We start from the raw sequence: 23,538 nt of genomic DNA, 5'->3' as shown, positions 1-23,538 counted from the left end.
TATAGTAAGTTCAATTTTCCATCTCATATATATCTTATTTTTTATAGTGTGCTTGAATCAGGAACCAAATAAAATCCACATATTGGGATTAGGTAAAAGGTGTTCTAAATCTCTTTTAATCTCTGGATCTTCTTCCTGACTGTTTTGATTCCTTGTGATTTACTTGTTGAAGAAACTGGGTGGTTTGTTGTTGAAGGTAGAGCATCAGGATCTGTTAATGAGGAAGAGTTAGGGCATGAAAGGAAAAAAACACAGCACCAAGGATGACACCAAGATTTTAGGTCTGAGGATCAGAAAAGAGGCAGATCTGAGATGAGGGAGGCTTTCAGAGGTACAGATCTGGGGCAGATATCAGAAGTTTGGATTTGGATCTGTGAAGTCTGAGTTGCCTAGTAGACATCCAATTAGTGGGATGCAATATTTGACTATGAAATCCTTTCTTCTTGGAGTATCTTGTGAGGCCAGGGTTTTGAGGAATATTTTGTGGAAATACTGCTTTTGTTCAAATCTTAGCCACTCATCTAATTTATGAATTAGTAATTCTGCCTAGTAAGGTAGGGAAAATAAAAAAACACATTCTAGTCAACTTGCATTAGGAAAATGATGACTACGTCTCAGGAATCATGAGATAGTAAGTAAAAGGGGAAGTTAAAACCGCTGATGCTAAAGAACAAAAACAACCCTGAATTATTTCTTCTAAAATATTCAGTCTAACAACTGATTTTTAAATAAAACCCAAAGTGAAATGGAAATTGCCTTTATCAACAAAAAGAAAAGGAAATGAAAAGTTAAACTGATTTTCAAAATGGTTTTTAAATACAGGCTGATTCAGAAACTACTTATAATTTGGATCTGAATTTCTTGTAAGGAATTTAATCCTGCTTCTATAAATCGTTTGGAATTTGTTTGCTTCAGTAGCCTTTCAAAAGGAAAAAAACTACTTCAAAAGAAAAAGCTATTTTGAACAAACTCAAGAAAAGAAATACTATATTCCGAAGATTGTGTCTAGTAGTTGTAAAAAATATGAGATACACACTCAAATTCCTGGCTCCCAGTGGTAATATGGAAAACCATCTTTCTCTTCTCACTATACTCAAAGGCAGTCAAGAATCCTGGTTCCTACAGAAAGACAAAAGGAAAGGTTCAAAAGGGTATACGCTGCCCAAAACTATTCACGTGATTATCAGAGTCATCGTTTGATACAAGCTACATACAGTTCATTTGTCTTTGAAGGCAGCACAAGAGCATAGTTAAGAAAACAGGCTCTGGGGTCACCTGGGTGGCTCAGTCAGTTGAGCATCTGACTCTTGATTTCAACTCAGGTCATGATTCCAGGGTTGTTGGATCAAGCCCCAAGTGTGGAGCCTGCTTGAGATTCTCTCTCTCTCTCTCTCTCTCTCCCCCTCTCCCCCACTTGTACTCTCTCTCTAAAATTAAAAATTAAAAAAAAAGAAAACAGACTCTGGAGCTACCCTATCTAGGTTCAAAATATGTCTTGGGAGCCTGGGTGGCTTGTCAGTTGGGCATCCTACTCTTGATTTCGGCTCAGGTATGATCTCACGGTTGTGAGATCAAGCCCTGCATCAGGCACTGAGCTCGGAGCTAGTTTGGGATTCTCTCTCTCCCTCTCTCTCTGCCCCTCCCCTGATCACCCACTCTCTTTCTCTCTCTCTCTCAAAATAAGTAAAAATATAAGAAAAATTAAATGTCTCTAACACTAGTTATATGATTTGGAGTAAACTACTTAATCTGGCTATACTTTAACTTCCTCTTTTGGATCAAATGGGGATAAGGAAACTGTCTCTCTAATAGGTAGCTGTAAAGTTTAAATGAAGTATATTTATGTCATAAAGCAGAATGGTATTTTACTAAATGATTCCATTGAATGGCATCATGCTCCCACCCCCCTCCTCCGCCCCAAGCTTGGCAAGTTTCAAGGAGCACAGAAATTCTAGTTTTCACTATTTAGGAGACATTATCTTTCACATGGTAGGAATACTACTTATCTGCTGAGTTAATGAGCTATAGCTGATGCAGTAGAAGAACTAGTGAGACTAGGCCCTGATGTGCTCTAATGACATGGTCTAATGGATTTCCCTCTATGTTTTATACTATGACAGTGGTTCTCAAGTTTTGGAGAACTTAAAGGGGGGGTGGGGTGGGTAAAAAAAGCCCAGGCCTATCCTATTTCAATGAATCCGGGCCTAGGTTTTCTTTATTAAGCCACTCCAGGTTATTCTTTTTTTTTTTTTTTTTTTTTTTAAATTTTTTTTTTCAACGTTTTTTATTTATTTTTGGGACAGAGAGAGACAGAGCATGAACGGGGGAGGTGCAGAGAGAGGGAGACACAGAATCAGAAACAGGCTCCAGGCTCCGAGCCATCAGCCCAGAGCCTGACGCGGGGCTCGAACTCACGGACCGCGAGATCGTGACCTGGCTGAAGTCGGACGCTTAACCGACTGCACCACCCAGGCGCCCCCACTCCAGGTTATTCTGATACACACCAATATTTGGAACCACTGTACTATGAAATTAACTTCCTTCTCTCTCTCCTTGTACCTCTCAAATCTCTAAGAATAAACAGCTTTAGTTAAGAAAGGATGCAGACTCTAGGTACAGTAGTGATGCTTAAGGAGAGGGGTTCTTTTCTTTGATAAGGGATTTAGTTTGCAAAGAAAAAAAGACTAATGCCTAGGGCCTATCAAGTGGCAGTTTCCCAAACTCTGGGTACTGCTTCAGGGCAGTTGTGGAATTGACCTGTGAGTATACTGCCTGAGTTTACTCAGAAGTTAGAACAACTGAGCTGGGTGCAGAGCAGTTTGGTTAAGTCCTCTCCAAGTTCAGGACCACACTGCCACCGTCATCACTCTCATACCCCCACTGCCCCTGGGGAAAGAAACCAAATGGCTGTCAGTGAAGACAGCTTCTAGGACTTGCTGGGAATGAGACCCTCATATACACATGTAGACATGGAGAGCCTTGTTCTTTTGCAAAGAGACTTGGTGACTATCTTTCTACACATTCCTATTTCCAGAGTTAGTGTCTCTGTCAGTCCCCAAAAGTTCTACACAAAAGGTTGTGTTAAAGGTATATGTTTTTGCTTGGAACCTCTTAGCTGCATGGGCCTTTCATGGTCTGTGAACCAGCTACAAGGTACAAGTTCAGCTTAGCTTTAGCTCATCTGCCTCACTGAGCATTTTTTTTTTCTTGGTCATATTTATCTCAACTGTACACAGGTAAACCCACACTGTTAATCTTTTTCTAACCCAACGCTCTCTTACCAACTGGCTTATACCAGGAGAGTGCAATTTCTTTCGTGCTGAGTGTTTTGAAACAACCAAAGACATATTACTTGAGGAGACAAAGCAAAACCAAAGAGGGCTTAAAACAGAGAAACAGAAAGGGAGAAAAAATATAAAAAAGGAGAGCAAAAAAAGAAAGTTGTGGTAAAAATAACTGCCGTTATAGTACTGAAGTCTCTTAACCCCTGTCTCAATCTGTCAGAAATTAATTGTTGTTGCTTTGAAACTGAAGTGATAAAAAGTTAACATGGGGAGTATAACAGATTGTGATTTACAGAAGTTTCTAGCATTGAATGAGAAAGGCTATAGAGTCTCACAGGGCCCTTCCTTTTTTTTTTTTTTTTAAGTAGGTTTCACACCTGACCTGGGTCCCGGACTCACAACCCTGAGATGAAGACCTGAGCTAAGATCAAGACCTGAGCTGAGATCAAGAGTCGGCCATTTAAGCAACTGAGCCAGCCAGGTGCCCCTCACAGGGCCCTTCTAAGCTAAAACAACAAAGAATCGATTTTGCTTACAATAAGTTTGTTGGCTGCCTCTTTAATCTTGTCCACTTTTGCTTCTGAGAGCCCTTTGACATTGCATAGTGCCCTTCTTGTTGTCATTTGTATCCCTTTGATGGTGCAGATTCCTACCGACTTCAGTTTTTTAATGTCAGCCACATTCTGTAAATAAAAGAATGGATGCAGCAGATTGATAAAATGCCAGCTTGCAAGGCTCCCATACTATGTCATGTGCTTTTGTGTCCATCTCCTTCCACCACGATGCCAATTTTATACAAGCAGCCAGGTGGAACCCACCCACCATGTAGCCAAATGTTCTGGAAATATCTGAGTAGAACATACCCAGCACGCTGCCAAATGTTCTGGCTGTGCCCTGATTTCCCGAGAATGTTAGTGAGACCATGGCAATGTAACAAGGAATTCAGAAGAAAAGTCTGTTGGTAGAAAAGCTAGCAAATTTATCACACGTTCGCCCCCTCAGTTCAGCTCTTTCCTTCTAGAGAACTTCATTATGAATATGTTCTTTTTAAAATTAAAATTTTTTTCCCTCTACCCTTGGGGAATGCAAATAGCTACATCGCCAAAGGGCCAGGATTTTCTCTTGCTCCTATTTTCTCAATCCAACTGAAAGAGATTAAATGTGAGGGCTTCAAAAGAAAATGTCAGAGAAGTTTTACTATCAATGAACTGCTGTTGAAATTCATCTAGTTACTCCAAGTCTGGTTTCTGTCATCATCATTTGCTCCAATCACCTGCCACAGAACTGAATTTTTTGTTGATGAAAACAGGGGTAGATAGCTCTGAACACCTCCCGTTGGGCCAGGGGTTCTCAACTGGGGTCCATTTTGCCCCCTTGGGACACTTGACGATGTCTGGAGACATTTTTGGTTGTCACGACTAGAGGGGTGCTACTGGTCAGGAGCCAGGGATGCTGCTGAACAGCCTATGATGCATAGGACAACCCCCCCAACTAAGAACTGCCCGGTCCCAAACGTCCAATAGGGACAAAGCTAAGAAACCCTGAATTGGAGGATTTCACACAGCATTGAAAAAATACTTACAATCCCATGTTTTTGTAACAGGTCAATGTCTTGAAACAAAGATTCCTGAAGGAAATGCAACAGAAAAAAAAAAAAAAGGAGCTTTGATTCTTCATATCCAGCTGTATCATATCTTTTATAGAGTTAATTCAGCATTATGAGTCACTCCAAAATGCCTCAAATTCCACTTCTCTAAACAGATCGAGGTGGGATCCATATGCTTTTTTCAAACACGGTGCTATAGATTTAGAAGGTGCACCAACATTGAAAGGGCTGGGAAGCCCAATATTTTTGTCCTGTCCTGTCCAGATTTTTAAGACCTTAACCCAAAGGCGTGGAACAACACTCAACCTCTTTTAAAATATGTCTTCTCAGCTTTCTGCCCCGCCAGACCTTGAACTCCTTCCTCTGCTATTGGGTACCAGCATGCAAAGATTACCATTATGGCCATACCAGTTGTTAGGTTATTAAAATACTTTTCATGCTAGTTGCTAAGTAGCTAATCTTAGCATCCCTTGCCAAACAAGTTGTCACATATTTGTAATATTGCCTCTCCCTGGAACTATGCTTTCTTTCCACTCTCAGTTTCTAAAAATAATCGCTAACAGAGAAGGAACTTCATTTTTGTGGAATGACTGCACGTCTACACGGTTCAACATTCTAGCCATACCTCTTCATCCTGGAATCCTGGTTCTTCCAGCACAACTTGATCCTCCTTCATATTGAAAGGTGAGCAAGCAGAAAAAAGAATCAGTTCTGGGAAAAAAAGAAATATTATTCAAGAAGCGGTCATAGATCAGACAGTACAAGAGCCTTTGCCCGGAGGCCTCCTTGACTTCATTTCAAAGTCGCCAGGGACCAGAAGAGCAATTAGGGAAACATTTGGTTTGGAATGACTGGGCTGGCCCATCTTTTTGCTGGGCACCTTGACTCTTTTCCCTGGGCCCCTGACATTACGTATGTGAGGGTGGGGAGACTTGGTTTCTTCTCTTTTTCCTCAAAACTGGTAACTTTTTCCTCATCTTTTGATTTCCTATAGCACAGATATCAGGACTGTCTGATAATGCCTTTTTGGTGCGTCTTGGGTTGCTAGTTAGTATTGCACATCGCGACTTAACCTTTCAGGTTTGTGCTCACAATGCTCTGGGAATGTTGACCTTATGTCGTCCTACCTGAATCTTCCCTGGCTCCGAGAACTTAGTCTACCCTCGATCAATACATTCTATTTTTCTCAGGGATGATGAACGCCTTCCCGCTTCCCAATTATGAACGGGATCTCTCGCAATAGATTGCTTTCATAAGACATTAGACACATTTTGCTTTATAGTATTTGCTAGCTTCGTAATTATTTTTAAGATGTACAATTATGGTGGGTACCCAATCTTAGGATACCAATAAGCAGCTACATGGAGTCTCTAACGCTGTGGCGTTCGTTCCAAGATCTCAGGAATCTACAGGGCATGACTGTAGACTAAAGTGCAGCCCAAGCAATCCGTTTTCTTGGTCTATTGCATTTCCTGGCTTCACATCAGAGTCACGCGTGGGGTCCAGCAGAAGGGGAACAAACCACGAAGGGAGAGAGAGGTTTGACGGCTGTCACCTAATACCTCTAAACAGCAAAATAGCTGAGGTAAAGAGGAGACCACGTAAAGGGAATCTTCTGGAACACTGTCCCGGGATAGGTAAATCATGTATATGACCACCACAAATTCCACACTGGCTGTGCTCATGGAAGGAGAAAAAAAAAAAAAAATCGTCCGTGTCTTCTCCCCCTTGATAAAACGAAAAGATAGTTCTTTCTCGAGTGGCCTCTGGTGGGCTGAAGAGCCGGATCCTAAAGCAGGATTAGGGCCACACCCCCGCGCCGCCCGCGGGCATTTCCCCCACCTCCGGTTGCCTCCCAGGGCGGGGACGGGCCGCACAAAGTCCCGAGCCCGGGGCCCAGCGGCGACCGCCAAGCGCCACCAAAGAAACGGACCTTTGGTTTCCCCTCAGATTCTTCACGCGCTTACCCTTTTTTTTTTTTTGCCACAAACCCCTCTCGTACCCCACAGTCTCCCCGAGGTTTTCAAGGTGGAATCCCTTCCGCGCCCCCCGCCCGGGCTTTCGAATCCTCCGGGGTTCTGACTCGGAACCCGAACGCGGAGAGCGGCAGCCCGCGCGTCGCTGACCGCGGGGTTTGGCGCCCACCGACGAAAGTCCGGGCGCGTGCCCGGAGTGGGCGGACCCACGGTGGGGCGGGGCCGGGGTGGAGGCGGGGCGGAGTGCGAGGGGGTGTGTTCACGGTGGGCGGGTCCCCGGACGCGGCTGGGACTGAGGCGCGGGGGCAGAGAGCAAGGGGGTGGAGGGTCCGGCCCTCGGTGGGCGGGGTCCGGGGCGGGGCAGGTATGGGGGAGGAGGGGCTACCGAAGGAGCTTCTCGCGGGGGGGTGGGGGCGGGGGCTCCCTAGGGTGAGGGAGGGCTTCTGAGGCGGGGAGAAATGTGCTGAGGAGAGGGGCTCCCCGGAGCTGAGGGAAGTGCTGAAGTCAGGGAGAGGCCTCCAAAGTCGGGGCACGGAGGAGCCGCGTAGAAATTAGGGGGCACTGAGGCGGGCGCTGAGGTGGAGGCGGGCTGCTGTGAGAAAGAAGGGTTCTAAGGTGCGGGTTGTTCCGAGATGGAGAGAGGCCTCTGGGAAGGGGTCACGAGGTGGAAAACCAAGGCGGGGAGGGGGTGCTCGGCGGGGGCGGCTGACGCGCGGCGACAGGCGACAGGCAAAATGCTTATCTTACTGGGGACCCGCGGTGAGGAGGTCGAACCTGGGGTCTTAGCCAATGTCCCCCGCATTCCTAATCTCTCTCTGTGACACTCTCTCGTCTCGAGGCCCATTCAGGACGGAGAGGAATTTTGCTGCGACTTAACTCGCAACGTGAAATAGACAACGGCGGCCAAACATATTTCAGTCCAGCTTCTAAATAGACCTTTTAGGGGCGCCTGGGTGGCTCAGTCGGTTGGGCGGCCGACTTCGGCTCAGGTCACGGTCTCGAGGTCCGTGAGTTCGAGCCCCGCGTCGGGCACAGAATCTGGAAGCAGGCTCCAGGCCCCGCGTCGGGCTCTGTGCTGACGGCTCGGAGCCTGGAGCCTGCTTCCAGATTCTGTGCCTCCCTCTCTCTCTTCCCCTCCCCCGCTCATGCTCTGTCTCTCTCTGTCTCAAAAATAAATAAGAACGTTAAAAAAAAAAAAAAAATTAAAGGGCCAACAAATAACTGCCTCAGCTCTTCAAAGTCTTATTTTCCAGAAGCAGAGCCTGTCCTTGGTGTTAAATGGAAACCGATGCCCAGTTTTGGGGTGAACTGGGTAGTGACAGTAGGCTTTCGCCCTGTGACCTCACCTGAAATAACTGTAGTAACTTCTGCACAACTTGTTAGGTGAGGACATCCAGTGTAATGGTAGAGCTGCAAAGAGCACAGCAAGATGATTTAGGGAAATAGAACATATGTAGTTTGGTGTAGTGACAGCTGGGAGAGAGAAATGTTCATAATATTTGAAGGTTGTGTGCAGTACATTTACCGAAAGAAACTGAAATGTGCGTGGTAATGACAGATCCTTGAAATGAGGATAAAAAATCATGTTTGGATAGGATACTGATGATTGTATGCAACTTAAAAAAAATTTTTTTAAGCCAAAAACGCAGGATAGTTAAAAAGTACACTTGAAGACATTTCTACTCAAATCAGGACCAAAAAAAAAAAAAAAAAGGTAGCCTTTCATACCACCTAAAATTTTTGAATATAATGACAGTGGTATTTCAAATCAGTGGGGAAATGATGAATTCAGTGAATGGTGTTGGAACAGCTAGGTAGCCATCTGGAAGAAAAATAAAATTAGAACCAAACTTCGCACCTTATACCAAGATAAATGCCAGATGGATCAAGAAATTAAATCTGAATATAATAATAAAAGTGCTAGAAGAAAAGACTTTTTTTTATTATCTCAGAATAAGAAAAATCTTTTAAAATATGACACAAAACTCAGAAGCCACAAAAGACTTATAAAAACGACCACATTAAAAAAACAAAAACAAAAAAACTTGGGTTCCAAAATGCTACTTTCCTATTTTAGATACAGAGTCCCGCAAGCCAGAGCTTGTGTCTCAATTAGTAATTGTGACAAAAAGCTTTCCCAGTGTCTCAAATCCTTCAGTGAGTCCACAAGTTCTTTACAGAATTTTTAAAATCTGTGTCATTTTTATGGTATTCTAAAAACAACAACAACCAGGCGGTGGGAGTACCTGAATTTTAAACCGTTACACTTTAGTGCCCCTCTGTGGACAACTGCCTTATAATCAGAAAAAGGCACATGATCCCACCGTCTGCAGTTGGGTTTCCTCAAACTGGTGCCTGCGGATATATGTTCTGGGAGTTTCAAGAGCTCAAACATGAGAAGTGCTTTGGTAGAGAACTAAAGAATGAAAGACCATCACATGCACACAAAAAGAACTTCACTGGGCATGTCTCCCCTTAAACATAGTTCATCCAAAAGATGTTTCCTGAATCCCTACTACTTGTCAGACACTGCTAGGTGTTGAGTACCAGGGTTTAAAGAACAAACAAGATACAAACCCTAATGGGGCTCTAGATTGGTGAGTTTCTAGGCAATTACAGTGAAACACACACACACACACACACACACACACACACACCCCAGTCATTTGGGGTCTTTCTCATTTATTTAGATTTATTTCCACATTTGAACACCTTCCAACTTCAGCACACAGCTCCCCAGAGAGGCATGCTCCTGACAGTTGATTCAACCAACATTTATTAAACACTGCGTGATCCCAGCTCTCTGCTGGAGAAGGAGATGAAGACAGGTCTGGACAGGAGCCCTGAGTCTAGTAGGGGGAGACAGATACCGAAACAGGTAATCACACACAGGGCAAGGTAAGAGATCAGACATGCAGTCGGGTAACAAGGAAACCTCTCCCTGCGGGATCCTCACAGAGGTAGTGACCCGTACTTTGGGGCTGGGAGGATGGGTGAGGGTTTGCTGGCTGGGCGGGGTGGGAAAGGCAGAGGCAACTCAGAGGCTCTTTTAGGGAACTGCAAGTGGTTTTGCTGGAGTGGAAGGTGCTAGGGAGAAAGCAGCTCTCAGAAGCAAAGGAGAGAAGCTCAAGGTAACATTTGATGACCACACTCATAGCACTTACTCCTTTCCACAGATTAATGCAACCACTCGTCACAAAGACACCATGAGGTAGGGACTATTATTACCCCTATTTACAGATGAGGACACTGAGGCATCACAAGGTTCAATAACTTGCTCAAGGCTCACAGTCTGGCTCCCGTGTCCATGTTCTTAACCAATCCACTAAACCAGTATATGGCAGACCCTGTATATTCATATGTGATTTTTTTTTTTTTTTCATTTATAGGAGCCTGGTTTAAGCACACATAGGAGTGGCAACTGAGCCAGGCTTAACATAGTACAGCTCAGCCATTTACTAGCTGTGTAGTCTTGGGGACATTAACGTCTGTGCCTCAATTTTCTCATCTGAAAACCAATAATGATAATAGTACTGAGTTGTTGTGAGAATTAAATTAATACACTTGAAGTATTTGGGCTGCTGTGTGAAGAATGGATTGAAGGGGGCAAGAGAGAGAGGGCAAGGAGAATGAGTACCTAGGAGAAGACTGTATAAGTCAAAGCCGGGGGCGACTTCATCCAAGAAAGGCCTCTTGAAAATGGGGAAAGTTGTACCTCACGCAGAGGGCTATAGTGAGAAGGCAATAAAGTAATGTGTGAAAATATGCTTAAAAGTGTTTAGTTCAGGGACACCTGGCTGGTTCAGTTGGTAGAGCGTGAGACTCTTGATCAGGGGGTTGTGAGTTGGAGCCCCACGTTGGGTGTAGAGATTACTTAAAAATAAAATCTCAGGGGCACCTGGGTGGCTCAGTCGGTTAAGCGTCCGACTTCAGCTCAGGTCACGATCTCGTGGTCTGTGAGTTCGAACCCCGCGTCGGGCTCTGGGCTGATGGCTCGGAGCCTGGAGCCTGCTTCGGGTTCTGTGTCTCCCTCTCTCTCCCCCTCCCCTGTTCATGCTCTGTCTCTCTCTGTCTCAAAAATAAATAAACGTTAAAAAAAATAAAATAAAATCTCAAAAAAATTATTTAGTTCATAGCAAATACCTTTAATTGTTTTATTATGGATAATTTTTAATATATACAAAGGTAAAATAATATATTTCCATCACCCAGATTCAACAAGTTTTAACACGCGGCCAATCTTATTTCACTTATAACTCCATCCACTTACTCCCTCTCATGTTATTATTTTTTGTAATCTCTATTTATTTTTGAGAGAGAGAGAAGGAGAGGGACAGAGAAGGAAGGGGACAGAGGATCCCAAGCAGGCCCCATGCTGACACCAGAGAGCCCAGTAAGAGGCTCGAAATCATGAACTACGAGATCATGACCTGAGCGAGCGGAAGTTGGGCGTTTAGCCGACTGAGCCAACCAGGTGCCCCAATCCCTCTCATATTATCTTGAAGCAAATTTCATACATCATATAATTTCATCTGAAATATTTCAGTATGTATCTCTAAAACATAAGGACTCTTTTCAAACAGAACCATAATACCATTAGCACACCTAAAAAATAATAACTTTTAATATCAAATATATAGGCAGCATTCAAATATTCAATTATCTCATCAGTGCCGTATATTGTCTGTTTCAACTGGGATAAGAAAATGTCTACGTGTGGCAACCGACTGATGCCTTTGGACCCTTTTCTGAAAATTCTATAGGTTTCTGTCTTTTCCCTTGGGTAAAGCACTGTGACAGTGCCTGGACGGAACTGGAGGGTATTCTGCTAAGCGAAATTAGTCAGTCAGAGAAAGGCAAAAATTGTATGACTGCACTCGTGTGAGGACTTTAAGAGACAACAAATGAACATAAGGGAAGGGAAACAAAAATAATATAAAAACAGGGAGGGGGACCAAACAGAAGAGACTCATAAATATGGAGAACAAACTGAGGGTTCCTGGAGGGGTCGTGGGAGGGGGGAGGGGCCAATGGGGAAGGGGCACTAAGGAATCTGCTCCTGAAATCATTGTTGCACTAGATGCTAACTAATTTGGATGTACATTTAAAAAAAAAAAAAAAAATTAAATTAAAAAAAAGAAAAGGAAAGGAAAGGAAAGGAAAGGAAAGAAAGAAAGAAAGAAAGAAAGAAAGAAAGAAAGAAAGAAAAAGAAAGAAAGAAAGAAAGAAAACAAGTTCAGGAAAGGTCAAGCCCCACAGCTACTAGGTCTAAAGTCCTATATCTATTATGAAGCAGGACTCAAGGCCCTGCATTTTCTGGGGCCAAAGCTCGAACTCCTTCTTCCATCTCTTCACCTGGGATATTCTCCAAGGGGGTCACCTAGGATTACACTCAGGGTTCAAGTGAATATGCATATCTGTGGGAGACACCTTAGGTCCCAAGAACGCATTTACTTTCTTCTTGGTTTAGGCAAATAGCCATCTGCTTGATTTCTTTCCTTTCGGCATTGCCAGGCAGACCTCTCTAACAGATCAGGTCACTCCCTTGTGTCCTGAGGCCCAAGTGATAAAAGCCAAGCCCCTCAGCCCAGCCACAGGTCCTTCCCCACACTGGCCCCTGTCCCTCTGTGTCTCAGTTGGTGAGGGAACAAAGGCAAGAGAAATGTAGCTTAAATTAAATCTCACAGCTTGTAGCCCACTGATAGACACCTGAAACATGCAAAATGTGACCTTACCCAAGCAGCTCATGGCTGCCTTACTTCCTTGATGTTTTATTAAACACTAAAAGTAGCCTTACCTTACCAGTAGCTAGCCCCTCAAGGTCACGAAAGCCTTGCTTCCAAGTTCCTTAGTAACTTTACTTTATCTTACTCCTCCCTCCACAAACTTAAAAGTATATAATCAGCCACTCCTCACAACCCCAGGGCAGCTCTTTCTGCCCACGGGTCCTGGCATGCTTTATTAAAATCACCTTTTTGCACCAAGGATGTCTCAAGAATTCTTTCTTAGCCATTTGCTCAAGAACCCCAGCATCAGTGAAGTCTTTCTCGATTTGGTTTTTTGTTTATTCCGCACAGATTTCTAGCAAAGCATTAATGTATTAGTTAGTTTATACATCCTTCACCCTCTCCCAGATTGTGTGTCCCTTGAGGTCAAGGACTGCGTCTTTATGCATCTCTGCAGGCATGGTAGAGAACGGACACCTGGAATATTTGCTCAACCTCTCCAAGCCCCAGTGTCCTCCCAGGAGAAATGGAGGTAACAATACTCACCCTGGGGGGAGCCACCAGGAGGGTAAACCAAGATAATGTCTAAGCAGGACTTAACAGAATTAAAAAAAAAAAAAAGTTAAAGAAAGGGTGGGGGGCACTTGGGTGACTCAGTTGGTTAAGCACCCATCCGAGTTAGGCTCAGGTCATGATCTCATGGTTTGTGAGTTCGAGCCCTGTGTCAGGCTCTGTGCTGACAGCTCGGAGCCTGGAGCCTGCTTCAGATTCTGTGTCTCCCCCTCTCTCTGCCCCTCCCATGCTTATGCTCTGTCTCTATCTCTCAATTAAAAAAAAAAAAAAAGTTAAAAAAAAAAAAAGCAGGACTTTAACAGAGTACTCGGCATGTCATTAAGTGCTCAATAAATGATTCTCCTATGATTACTATTACTGTGTTATATAATAATATTATGTATTCCATAGTATTACTGCTACTAAGTGAGTGGAAGATTTAGTTGGTAAAGGCATGAATGAATGAGGTGACTTCAGTTTAAATCCTGACTTCGGTCCAGAGAGAAGTGAACTTTAATATTCTTTGTCCCATGGACTGGGAATGATTAAATGTGTTGCAGTGTTATTTTTTTGTTGTTGTTTCTGTTTTAGATGAAACCCAACAACATGGGCAGGCTTCAGCCAAAAGTTCTCCCAATTCTTGGATAAGGATTCATCCAGGTGTGTTAGAAGGTGAGGGGTTATGGAAACGCACTTCCTTTTTCTGAGTTGGTTTTGACTCCTTGGTGTCCTTCCTGTGGATGAATCATAAAGGCACAAACAGATTAAAAACAAACATTGAAAAACCAGTGTGCTGAAGGGAATGCAGAAGTTAAGTCCCCAGGATTACATCAACAGCCTAGAGTGAAACCACCCAGAGTGAAACTGGTCAGGAGGCTGGGAAATGAAGGTGAAATTGATAGACTATGAAATGTCTGAATGTACTGGGGGGAGATTTAGGTGGCCAAGGAGAAATTTGGAGATAAACTGTGATAAGTACATAATGGAAAAAAAAAAAAAAAAAAAGGCAAGAAAACAGGCAGATTAAAAAGAGAGAAAGGCTTAGTCCCAGGGATAGCAAAAAGTTTTACAAGAAAACAAAAATACCATAGTACCCTCCATGGCTCATGGCTCACGGCAGTTGTGTTGATGGTATAATGCTGATTAGTGGTCCAAACCGAATCACAACAGAAACACACGGGGAGGATGAGAGACAGAAAGTGTGTGCATATGAGAGACAGCTCAGTCCTTAACCACTCCTGGTAGGAACTCAACAGACAATGCCTAACACTGAAAAATCAAAGAGCACCATGGTATTTAGACATTAGAAGGATAACAAATACCAAAACAATCAGTTAAGAAAGTGGAAATGAGAATGCAAAGGAGGTCCAGAGGAGTGCAATTTTTTGTAACAAGCTTTGTAGAACTAGTTATTAGTTAATTAGCATTTGCGTTATGCTTTCCATAATCAGTTAATTTAATAGGCACTTATATATTACCTTGCATCAGGCACTGTTCTCAGTGCTTTACATATGTTAACCAATTGAATCCTCATAACCACCTTATTTATTTTGAGAGAGACGGAGACAGCGCGAGTTGGGGAGAGGTGGACAGAGAGGGAGACAGAGAATTCCAAGCGGGGCTCCACACTGTCGGTGCAGAGCCGGACACGGGGCTCAAATTCATGAAACTGTGAGATCATGACCTAAGCCAAAACCAAGAGTTGGACACTTAACCGACTGAGCCACCCAGGCACCCCTTCTTTACTTAATTTTTAAAGGATGAATATGTATTATTTTAATTCAAATAAAAACAGAAACATTTGTAAATCAGTATGATCTTTTAAGAGGATTTATTTCCAACTTTATGGGTATAGAGAGGCCAAGTCCTAAAATGAAATCAATTTTTTGTATAAGCAACTGACTGAAGCAGAATGCTAAGCACACAGTAGCTGATCATTAATTCCTTCACCAAAAATTCACTGAATCCTTACTACGTGCCAGCCACAGGAGCAGGTACAAAAGATTCAATGCTGAATGAGACAAGGTCCTTGAATTTGTGAGACTTATAGTACAGAGAGGGAGACAGATAATTCCATCACTAGAGTAGGTCATATTCAATGGAGCAAGCTTGGAAAAGCACAGAACACAAGATAGGCAGTCACTAGTGCAGTCTGGGGAGACTTTCTGGAGGTAGTGATGCCTGAGCTGGCCTTTCAGGATCAGGTAGGAGTTAGCCACATGAAAAAGTTGCTAAAGCATATTTAAGGGAGAGGAAAGAGCAATGAATACTCGTTAAAATGAATTGAGTTGGTTGCCGTCCTCTCACATTCTAAAATATCAAAATGTCAGAAATAATAGTATTCATAAGCCCCTCCTAACCTGAAACATTCCACAGCCCAAACCAGTGGGGTGCAAACCATGCTGCTACATTCCGGTATGAGTGGCTATTTCTCTAATCAAAAGAAAAAAATAAATTGATAGAACTTTCTTCATATTAAATTTACTTCAGACTTCTCTTAAGGGTGCCTAGGTGGCTCGGTCGGTTAAGTGCCTGATTCCTGGTTTTGGCTCAGGTCATGATCTCACGGTTTCACGGGTTCAAGCCCCACATCGGACTCTGAGCTGATGGGTGGAGCCTGCTTGGGATTCTCTGTTTCTGTCTCTCTCTGCGCCTCGACCACTCGCGCTCTGTGTCTCTCAAAATAAATAAACTTTAAAAAAAGTTAAACAAAAAGAAGACTTCTCTTAAAAATAGTTAGGCCAGGGGTGCCTGGGTGGCTCAGTCAGTTAAGCATCTAACTTCGGCTCAGGTCATGATCTCATGGTTCGTGAGTTTGAGCCTCACGTCAGGCTCTGCACTGACAGTGTACAGCCTGCCTGGGATTCTCTGTGTCTCTCTGTGTCCCTCCCCCACTTTCTCCCTCTTTCAAAATAGATAAATAAACTTAAAAATATAGGGTGTAGCTCAGGCTGTAAAGTTTGACTGCTGGTTTCAAATCATTGTACTGTCTACCAAATGCAAGAGCCTGGGCAGCAGTCTCTAAACCTCTCTGAGCCTCAGTTGCCTCCATTATAAAGCGAGGATAATGACACCCCATATTTTACAGGAATGCTGTGGGAACTAAAGAATACACGGATCATGCTTAGAACAGAGCAAGGACCTGACAAGCACAATGCTATTGTGTGCCATTGCTCAAGGTGATAAAACAAATGAATAAGTAAAAGTTATAATTAAGAAAAAAATTAATTAGTAATCGAGTTGTAATTTCTTAACATATTATGTGTTACTTGAAGTTACCAAAGTGTGTAGATATACTGAAGATTTAGATTTTATGCCAGACCTGTATTGTGGGTGCCGGAATTTAGAGTGGTGATATGTTTACGGGGTTCTGCAAAGAGCAATATGACCTCTGGCTGTCCTGTCCCGCAGCACATGGGAGAATCAGGGCTCTGAGCTCAGGAAAAGGCCTAGAGCAGGTCAGCATCTGATCACCCGCCAGTCCATTTGCACTTGAAACAGCCTCTTCCCCCTCCCTAGAGCAGTAATCCTGTAAAACAACAGCTAGATGCTTTCTCTAAAATGGGTGTGCCCCAAACCTCCCAGTCCAGAAAGGAACAATGTACACTTGACCTTTGAACAACACAGGTTTGAAGTATGTGAGTCCACTTATATGCAGACTTTTTTCAATAAATACACTTACAGTACTGAAGAGGTATTTTCTCTTCCTGATGATTTTTTTTTAATTTTTTTTTTAATGTTTTTATTTATTTTTGAGACAGAGAGAGACAGAGCATGAACGGGGGAGGGGCAGAGAGAGAGGGAGACGCAGAATCGGAAACAGACTCCAGGCTCTGAGCCATCAGCCCAGAGCCTGACGCGGGGCTCGAACTCACGGACCGCGAGATCGTGACCTGAGCCGAAGTCGGACGCTTAACCGACTGAGCCACCCAGGCGCCCCTGATGATTTTTTTTTTAAGCTTACTTATTTATTTTGAGAGAGAGCAAACAGGGTAGGGGCAGAGAGAGAGGGGGAGAAAGAGAATCCCAAGCAGGTTCCACGCCATCAGTGCAGAGCCTGATGTGAGGCTCGAACCCTTGAACCACAAGATCATGACCTGAGCTGAAATCAAGAGTTAGTCATTTAACCTCCTGAGGCGCCCAGGCGCCCCTCTGATTATTTTCTCAAAGCCTTTTCTTTCCTCTGGCTTATTTCATTTTAAGAATACAGTATATAATACATATAACATATAAAATACGTATTAATTGACTGTTTATGTTATTGGGAAGGATTCCAGTCCACAGTAGGCTATTAGTAGTTACATTTGGGAGGAGTCAAGTTACATGTAGATTTCTGACTGTGCCCCTAAAGCCCGTGTTGTTGGAGGGTCAACTGTAGTTCCTTGCACTACTTTGGGCTCAGTGAATTTTCATGTTAAAAAAGGTCTAAGAGCTCTGAGGAGAAGCATTTGACCATGATGTCTTCTGTGTGTGTCAGGGAAAGCTTCCTGGAGGAGGAGACATCGTCTGCATGGACTCTGCAGAAGTAGCAAGGGCTGGCTGGACAGAGAGGTCAGGGGCGGGAGGGAGAATGGCATTTCCTACAGGGGAAGAAGCTTGTGCCCAGCAAGGCCCAAAGGCAGGAAGAGCTCAGCCTCCTGCCATAGCTGCGGGGACACGGTGTGGCTTGAGAGGTGGCTGGGAGTGGGGGTGGGGCTACCTCGAGAAGGCCTTGTGTCTAAGACTGAATTTGAACCCTAGATCCTCAGGAGATTGAGGAGAAACTGCAGATTTTAAGCAAAAGAACAGCACGATGAGCTACGGATGTTTGAAAGGGACCCACGAGGGCCTGGGTCTCGACTCTGGTGAGCCTCAGCGGCCTCCTTTGAAAAACAGGAAAAATAAAATTCACCCCACAGAACTGTTCCTAGACTTGAATGGGACCATGGACTATGCCTAGCACGGGTTGAAGATGGCTTCCCTCAGTTTCCCTTCTGGTATTTGTAACAGGAAGAGGGGGCATGCTCTTCTTCAGGCTCTGGAAAGCCTGACGTTGCCCCAACCCCCCCCCCCCCCCCCCCCCCCGCCCCCCGAGTCCTTAGTGACTCTGAAAGAAAGGTCTAGGGAGACATCTTCAGGCCCAGGCTATGCCCTGTCTGAATGCGAAACTTTGGGAGCTTAGAGACTTTTCCCCCGCAGGTGAGAATTTGTGTCTTTTCTGGAGCTTCACCGTTTCAGTGCCCTGTGGTGTGTGAGAAGGATTATGCCTGCCCTAAGAGGTGTGAAACCCGGCCTTCCAGAGCCCAGAAAACCAGGGAGTCCTTCAGGGCTGGGCTAGGCCAGGGATCTCAGGCAGCCAAGCTCAAAGCGTCCCGGATGCAGGAACGTAAGGAGATTTATGAAACAATAATACGAACCCTGTTGATTATTGACAGGTTCTATGCCGGGCTCTTTGGTTGCTCCACGTAGCAACCATCCACATTTCTTACGGCCAAGGAAACAGACCCAGAGAACGTAGGTACTTGAGGATGCAGGGCAAAGATTCAAAACCCCAGATCTTTTTAGAGCCAAAGCGCCTTCTACTGCTTCGTCGGCCATCAGGACTTTTAAAACCCAAGTATGATCCAAGTATGATCATGTGGTTCTCTTGTTAATATCTTTCAGCAGGTCCCTGAGACTTAGAAAATTGGGGCGCCTGGATGGCTCAGTCGGTTGAGCATCCAACTTCGGCTCAGGTCGTGATCTCGCGGTCTGTGAGTTCGAGCCCCGCGTCGGGCTCTGTGCTGACAGCTCGGAGCCTGGAGCCTGCTTGGGATTCTGTGTCTCCCTCTCTCTCTGCCCCTCCCCCTGGCTCATGCTCTGTCTCGCTCTCTGTCAAAAATAAATGAACATCAAACAAAAAAGAAAAAAGAAAAGAAAGTGCTTCACAGATGATATCCCTTCCTGGTTTGTCAAAGGATCTTCTCTGGGTTCACCTTCCCGGGAACCCTGTCACACACTTGCTTGATCCCCTGCCATGCTAATTCCTGCCTCTGAACTTTTGCCTCCGCTGCTCTGTCCACCAAGAATGCCTGTCTCTTGCCTCACCCGCTCCTTCTGCCTGGCAGACACCTTCTTATCTTTCCCAGATGTGGGTCAAGGGACACCACGCTTCTGTAAAGGGTTCTGCATGGCTCCTGGGTCCCCGCTGTGTAAGCACCTCTGGAGCTTAGGGCATTAATTTGTTGATACACCTGCCTTCTCTCCACCAGGTTGTGAGCCCCTTGAAAATAGGGACTGTGTGTCAGCTACTGTTATTTATTCAGCAGGGAACTTTGGAAGCCTCTTTGAGCCTGGGCTTGCTGCCGTGTAAAATGCCATGGGTAACCTCTACTCATGTGGCTGCTGCGAAGCTTAAAACGAGGTGATGTTTGTAGCGTGTTGAGCTTAATGTGTTTAGTTAATAAACGGTGGCCCTTATCATAGTATAATAAAACACTGTTAGTTGTAGTATTTTAAATAAGATAATGGGCGAAAGAGTAAATGCATGAGTAAATGTGGTTAGCCAAGCAAAAAAATAAATAAATAAATAAATAAATAAATAAAAACGAAACCAAAAACCACTTCTGCTTTTCACTCAGCCTCGGAAAACCTGTAAAACTATCGTGGAGTGTTTCCCTGTTTCTGTTTCTCAGTCTTTGGCTACAGTTTCCTTTTGCTCCTCTTGTTTTACCCTACCTGGCGGAAATATCCGGGCTCCTGCAGGAGCTTCCTAGTCCCAGGGAAGAGAATTAATCAGGGCTTGAGAGTGACGAGGGAGAGAGGCTCAACTTCTGTCTTGTTTCTCGTTTCCTCCCCTCCTTTCCCTTCCTGTGGGGGGAAACCAAAAAGACTTTACAAAACTCAGATCCAAAACCCCGTGTGGTTTCTTCAAAGGTTGCGCTGGAATCTTGATGGATGGTGAAAGAAAAAGCTGACAAATGAACCAATGACAACGGCAAACAGCAAATGACTGGCGCAGGGTCCCCTCATCCATCTTCTGAGCGCTGACTGAGGGCCTGCTGGGTGCCAGGCACTGAACTTGGCCCCTAAGGAAACAAGCTCTCTTGAGAGAGCTCCCCAAATCGTCACTCTGGGGAGATGGACAAGCGGACAGGCAAGTCTGTGACTAAGTAGGCTATGTTCTGTGGGGCACGATCAGGAGAGTGCAGGGCACACAATGGGCACCCCGAGTAGGCAAGTCAGGGAAGTCTTCCTGGAGGTAATACCTGAGCTGGGTTTTAAGGGTCAGCTAGGAGTTACTAGATTAAGAAGTAAGTAGAAGATGGGAAAGTCGGGGGGAGCAACAATATTCGTAAATTAAAATGAGTTGGCTTTTTATATTTCCGAGAATCTAAGGTGGGTATCAGAGAGATCCTTTCTGATAGGTCAGTGAGTCACTATCGATCCTGGGAGATTCCGCGGTTCAAGCCAGTGGGTCTCATGTCAAACTGCCATTATCAACAAATTCTGGGGGTGCCTGGGTGGCTCAGTTGGTTGAGTGTCCGACTCCTGATTTCCACACAGGTCACGATCCCAGGGTGGTGGGACTGAGTCCTGTGTCGGGCTCCATTCTCAGCATGGAGCCTGCTTGAGATTCTCTCTCTTTCTCTCTCTCTCTCTCTCTCTCTCTGCCCTTTCCCCTTGCTCACACGCTTTCTCTCTCTAAAATACTTTTTTTTTTTTTTGAAAGAGAGAGAGAGCGCAAGTGAGCGAGGGGCAGAGAGAAAGAGAGAATCCCAGGAGGGGGAAAGAGAGAGAGAGAAGCAGGGCTCGAGCTCATCTGAAGCGGGGCATGAGTCCCACATCCCCCAGATGTGGGACTCAAAACTCATGAACCACAAGATCATGACCTGAGTGGAAGTCAGATGCTTAATGACGGAGCCACCCAGGTGCTGCTCTAAAATAAATTTTTTAAAAAAGGAAAAAAAAAATTGTGGTCTTCTCCTCTTTAAGAGGAAAATTAAAATTGTAACCTTTAAGACTGGAAGGCTTCCAGGGTGCCTTGGTGGCTCTACTGGTTGAGCGTGGGACTCTTGATCTTGGCTCAGGTTATGATCTCGTGGTTCAGGAGATCAAGCCCTGAGTCTGGCTCTGCGGGGATAGCACAGAGCCTGCTTGGGATTCTCTGTCTCCCTCTCTCTGCCCCTCCCCGACTCGTGTTTTTTCTCGCTCTCTCTCGAAATAAATAAATCAACTTAAAAAAAAAAAAAAAAAGATTGGAACGTTTCCTTGGCTAAATTTCTCAACCCATTAAGCTTTGGTTTCTTCTCAAAAAATGGAGAGTATAACACGATCTATCTGTGACAGAGATGGTTAGTTACCAACCCATCATCCACTCTCCCTTTTTCTTTAGCGACGGAGTCAGTTTTTGTCTAAGATGGTAATATGTCCAGATTTTTTTTTTAAACTACATTTCCCAGTCTCCTTTGAAACTAACATCACCGTAATATCTGGCTCTTGAAATAAAGTGGCAATATTATATGTCATTTCCAGAGAGATAATTGAAAACGGAGAGGGTAACAGATTGACTACAACCAAGCATGAAGGATCTTTCTGGGATAATGAAAAAGTTCTAACACTGGATTGTAGCAGCTGTTGTTGCAAAACTCTGTAAATCTACTAAAATTAATTGAATCGTCTGCTTAAAATGGGCAAATTTTATGGTAAATTAGACCTCCATGATATTATAAAGTAAGAGTAACAATTATTATAACACAGCACTTAAAATAATATTTTTAAAAATAGAGGCATATCTCTGAGATATTGCAGGTCTGGTTCCAGACTACTGCAATAAAGTGAATATTGCAATAATGCTAGTAAATTATTGTTTCAGTTTCCCCGGTGCATATAAAAAATACACTTAGCTTACACTGCAGTCTGTTAAGTGTGCAATACCATTATATCTAAGAAAACAATGTACCTAGCCTGACTGAAAAATACTTTATTACTAAAAAATGCTAACCATCCTTTGAGCTTTCAGTAGGTGGTAATCTTTTTGCTGGTGGAGGGTCTTGCCGCCATGTTGATGGCTGCTGACTGATCAGGGTGGTGGTTACTGAAGGCTGCTGGGTGGCTGTGGCAACTTCTTTTCTTTTTTTAAAAAAAATTTTTAATGTTTATTTTTTGAGAGAGATAGAGAGAGACACAGCATGAGTTGGTGAGGGGCAGAGAGAGAGAGAGAGGGAGACATAGACCGAAGCAGGCTCCAGGCTCTGAGCTGTCAGCACAGAGTCTGACACGGGGCTCGAACTCACAAACCTTGAGATCATGACCCGAGCCGAAGTCAGATGTTTAACCGACGGAGCCACCCAGGCGCCCCTGTGGCAATGTCTTAAAATAAGACAATGGTGAAGTTTGCAACGTGGATCGATTCTTCCTTTCACAAATGATTTCTCTGTAGCACGCAGTGCTGTTTCATAGCATTTTGCCCATAGAACTTCTTTCAAAACTGGAGCCCTTTATCAACTAAGTTCACGGAATGCTCTAAATCCTTTGGTGTCATTTCAACAATCTTCATAGTGTCTTCACCAGGAGCGGATGCACATCCCTACAACCAATTGCTCGTCCATTAAAGTCTTATCGTGAGTCCGTGAGTTCGAGCCCTGCGTCGGGCTCTGTGCTGACAGCTCAGAGCCTGGAGCCTGTTTCGGATTCTGTGTCTCCCTCTCTCTGACCCTCCCCTGTTCGTGCTCTGTCTCTCCCTGTCTCAAAAATAAATAAAATGTTAAAAAAAATTTTTTAAAAAAATTAAAAAAAAAAAGTCTTATCGTGAGATTGCAGTAATTCAAATATAATTAAAAAGTTTGAAATACTGCAGGAATTACCAAAAAGAGATAGGAAGTGAGCAAATGCTGTTGGGAAAAATGGCGCTAATAGGCTTGTTCCATGTACAGGGGCCACAAACCTTCAATTTGTAAAAAAAAAAAAAAAAAAAAATGCAGCGTCTGCAAAGTGCCACAAAGCACAGAGCAACAAAACAAGGTTTGCCTGTATTTGTTTCTTTGTATCTTTAGGACCTGGCACAGTAGGCCTTCAGTCAGTGTTTACTTGGCTTGTCAGTGCCTCAGTTTTCCATTCAGTAAAATGGAAGTGATTGATGGAGGGGTGGGGGGAGCCGAGGGCAAAGTACAGACTAACAGCAACCCCCCACCCCTGCCAGGTGGGAATGTGTGATATTCCTCGGACACTTCTGGTTGCCCAAGAAGAGGGGAAAAGGAAAGAAGCAAGATGGCTGACTGATAGAGGTCACAGTCATGCAGGACAGGCGTCTCCTTCAGTCTACCGATAACAGTCAACTGCAAGAAAAAGGCAATCTTATCCAAGCCTAATCTCCAGAAACCTATAGACTCCGTTTCCTGGAGCCCTAATATTACCCTCGTCGAGATGTAAGGGGG

General features: G+C 44.2%; 2 protein-coding genes and 1 long non-coding RNA gene across 8 annotated transcripts in view; 1 reads left to right on the top strand and 2 right to left on the bottom strand.

Annotated features, from left to right (window-relative positions):
• The window catches only part of DMC1 (DNA meiotic recombinase 1), a 43,448-nt gene extending 36,386 nt beyond the window's left edge, over positions 1-7,062 (bottom strand). For all 3 annotated transcript variants that reach the window (XM_058741275.1, XM_058741276.1, XM_058741278.1), the window contains exons 1-5: positions 6,893-7,062; positions 5,516-5,601; positions 4,867-4,911; positions 3,821-3,967; positions 1,037-1,119 (exon numbers count right to left, since the gene is read on the bottom strand). In XM_058741275.1, coding sequence (XP_058597258.1) covers positions 1,037-1,119; positions 3,821-3,967; positions 4,867-4,911; positions 5,516-5,566 — 326 coding nt within the window. In that variant the 5' untranslated portion in view covers positions 5,567-5,601; positions 6,893-7,062. The remainder of the gene's footprint in view (positions 1-1,036; positions 1,120-3,820; positions 3,968-4,866; positions 4,912-5,515; positions 5,602-6,892) is intronic.
• On the top strand, positions 5,464-21,878 carry LOC131518850 (uncharacterized). Its single transcript, XR_009265310.1, has 5 exons — positions 5,464-5,574; positions 13,050-13,124; positions 13,736-13,871; positions 19,892-20,262; positions 21,642-21,878. It is a non-coding gene; the product is annotated as an uncharacterized LOC131518850 (long non-coding RNA).
• FAM227A (family with sequence similarity 227 member A) overlaps positions 13,640-23,538 on the bottom strand; it is a 69,544-nt gene continuing 59,645 nt past the window's right edge. For 2 of the 4 annotated variants that reach the window (XM_058741274.1, XM_058741273.1), the window contains one exon: positions 13,640-13,878. In XM_058741274.1, coding sequence (XP_058597257.1) covers positions 13,797-13,878 — 82 coding nt within the window. In that variant the 3' untranslated portion in view covers positions 13,640-13,796. Of the gene's footprint in view, positions 13,879-19,835; positions 19,973-23,538 lie in introns of all 4 variants that reach the window. The other 2 variants (XR_009265308.1, XR_009265309.1) reach the window with 2 other exon arrangements.

Source organism: Neofelis nebulosa, chromosome 8 (assembly GCF_028018385.1).
Source record: "Neofelis nebulosa isolate mNeoNeb1 chromosome 8, mNeoNeb1.pri, whole genome shotgun sequence".
Taxonomy (NCBI): Eukaryota; Metazoa; Chordata; class Mammalia; order Carnivora; family Felidae; genus Neofelis; species Neofelis nebulosa.
This window is presented reverse-complemented; position numbering and strand designations above follow the sequence as displayed.